The 1,182-nt window shown below is 67.9% G+C and overlaps 1 protein-coding gene across 1 annotated transcript in view; it reads left to right on the top strand.

Annotated features, from left to right (window-relative positions):
* Nucleotides 1-1,058: 1,058 nt before the first annotated feature.
* The window catches only part of SYNGAP1 (synaptic Ras GTPase activating protein 1), a gene marked incomplete at its 3' end in the record, with an annotated part of 15,760 nt that continues 15,636 nt past the window's right edge, over nt 1,059-1,182 (top strand). The window contains exon 1 of the mRNA XM_026059905.1: nt 1,059-1,108. Coding sequence (XP_025915690.1) covers nt 1,074-1,108 — 35 coding nt within the window. The remainder of the gene's footprint in view (nt 1,109-1,182) is intronic.

Raw genomic sequence — 1,182 nt, 5'->3', positions numbered from 1 at the left:
CCTGCCTGCACCTGCCTGCACCCCTGCCTGCACACTGCCCACCCCTGCCACACCCCGCGCCCTCCTCCTGGCCCTCAGGGGGCCCGCACACACGTGTACACATGTGGGCACGCACCTGCCCRCGCCTGCCTGCACCTGCCTGCACCCGCGCCTACATGCTGCCCGCCCCTGCCACCCATCAGGCGCACACGCGTGTGCGTGCTCGCCCAGCAACATGGCGCACGTGTGTGCAGCCGCGGCCGCTCGGTGCACGCGGTCTTGCACCCCCGCCCGTGCGTGCATGCACACCCCAACCCCGTGTGCATGCACACGTGTGCACGACAGCACCGCACCCCCGCGCGTGCATGCACACGCAGCAACGTGGTGCGCACGTGTGCAGCCACGGCCACTCGGTGCATGCAGTTTTGCAGCCATGGCCGCATGTGCATGCAGTTTTGCACCCGTGGCCACTCGGTGCATGAAGTTTTGCACCCGTGGCCACTCCGTGCATGTGGTTTTGCACCCGTGGCCACTCCGTGCATGCAGTTTTGCACCCGTGGCCGCTCCGTGCATGCAATTTTGCACCCGTGGCCACTCCGTGCATGCGGTTTTGCACCCGCGGCTGCATGTGCATGTGGTTTTGCACCCGCAGCCACTCCGTGCATGCGGTTTTGCACCCGTGGCCACATGTGCATGCAGTTTTGCACCCGTGGCCACTTGGTGCATGCAGTTTTGCACCCATGGCCGCATGTGCATGCAGTTTTGCACCCGCAGCCATTCCGTGCATGCAGTTTTGCACCCGTGGCCGCATGTGCATGCAGTTTTGCACCCGCAGCTGCTCGGTGCATGCAGTTTTGCACCCGTGGCCACTCCGTGCATGCGGTTTTGCACCCGGGGCCACTCGGTGCATGCAGTTTTGCACCCGCGGCCGCCCGTGCACGCCCCAGGCGGCCTCGCCGGCGCCCCGCCGGCGCCGCAGGGGGGCTGAGGCACCGCTGTGCCCCCAGCAAGGCTTCCTGAGCCGCCGCCTCAAGAGCTCCATCAAGCGCACCAAGAGCCAGCCCAAGCTCGACCGCACCAGCAGCTTCCGGCAGATGCTGCCCCGCTTCCGCAGCGCCGACCACGACCGGTGAGCGGCGCTGCGGGGACGTCGCCGGGGACGTCGCCGGGGACGCGGGGACACCAGCTGCGGGGATGCAAGGC

Source organism: Apteryx rowi, unplaced genomic scaffold, assembly GCF_003343035.1.
Source record: "Apteryx rowi isolate R43461 unplaced genomic scaffold, aptRow1 scaffold_1613, whole genome shotgun sequence".
NCBI classification, from domain to species: domain Eukaryota; kingdom Metazoa; phylum Chordata; class Aves; order Apterygiformes; family Apterygidae; genus Apteryx; species Apteryx rowi.
This window is presented reverse-complemented; position numbering and strand designations above follow the sequence as displayed.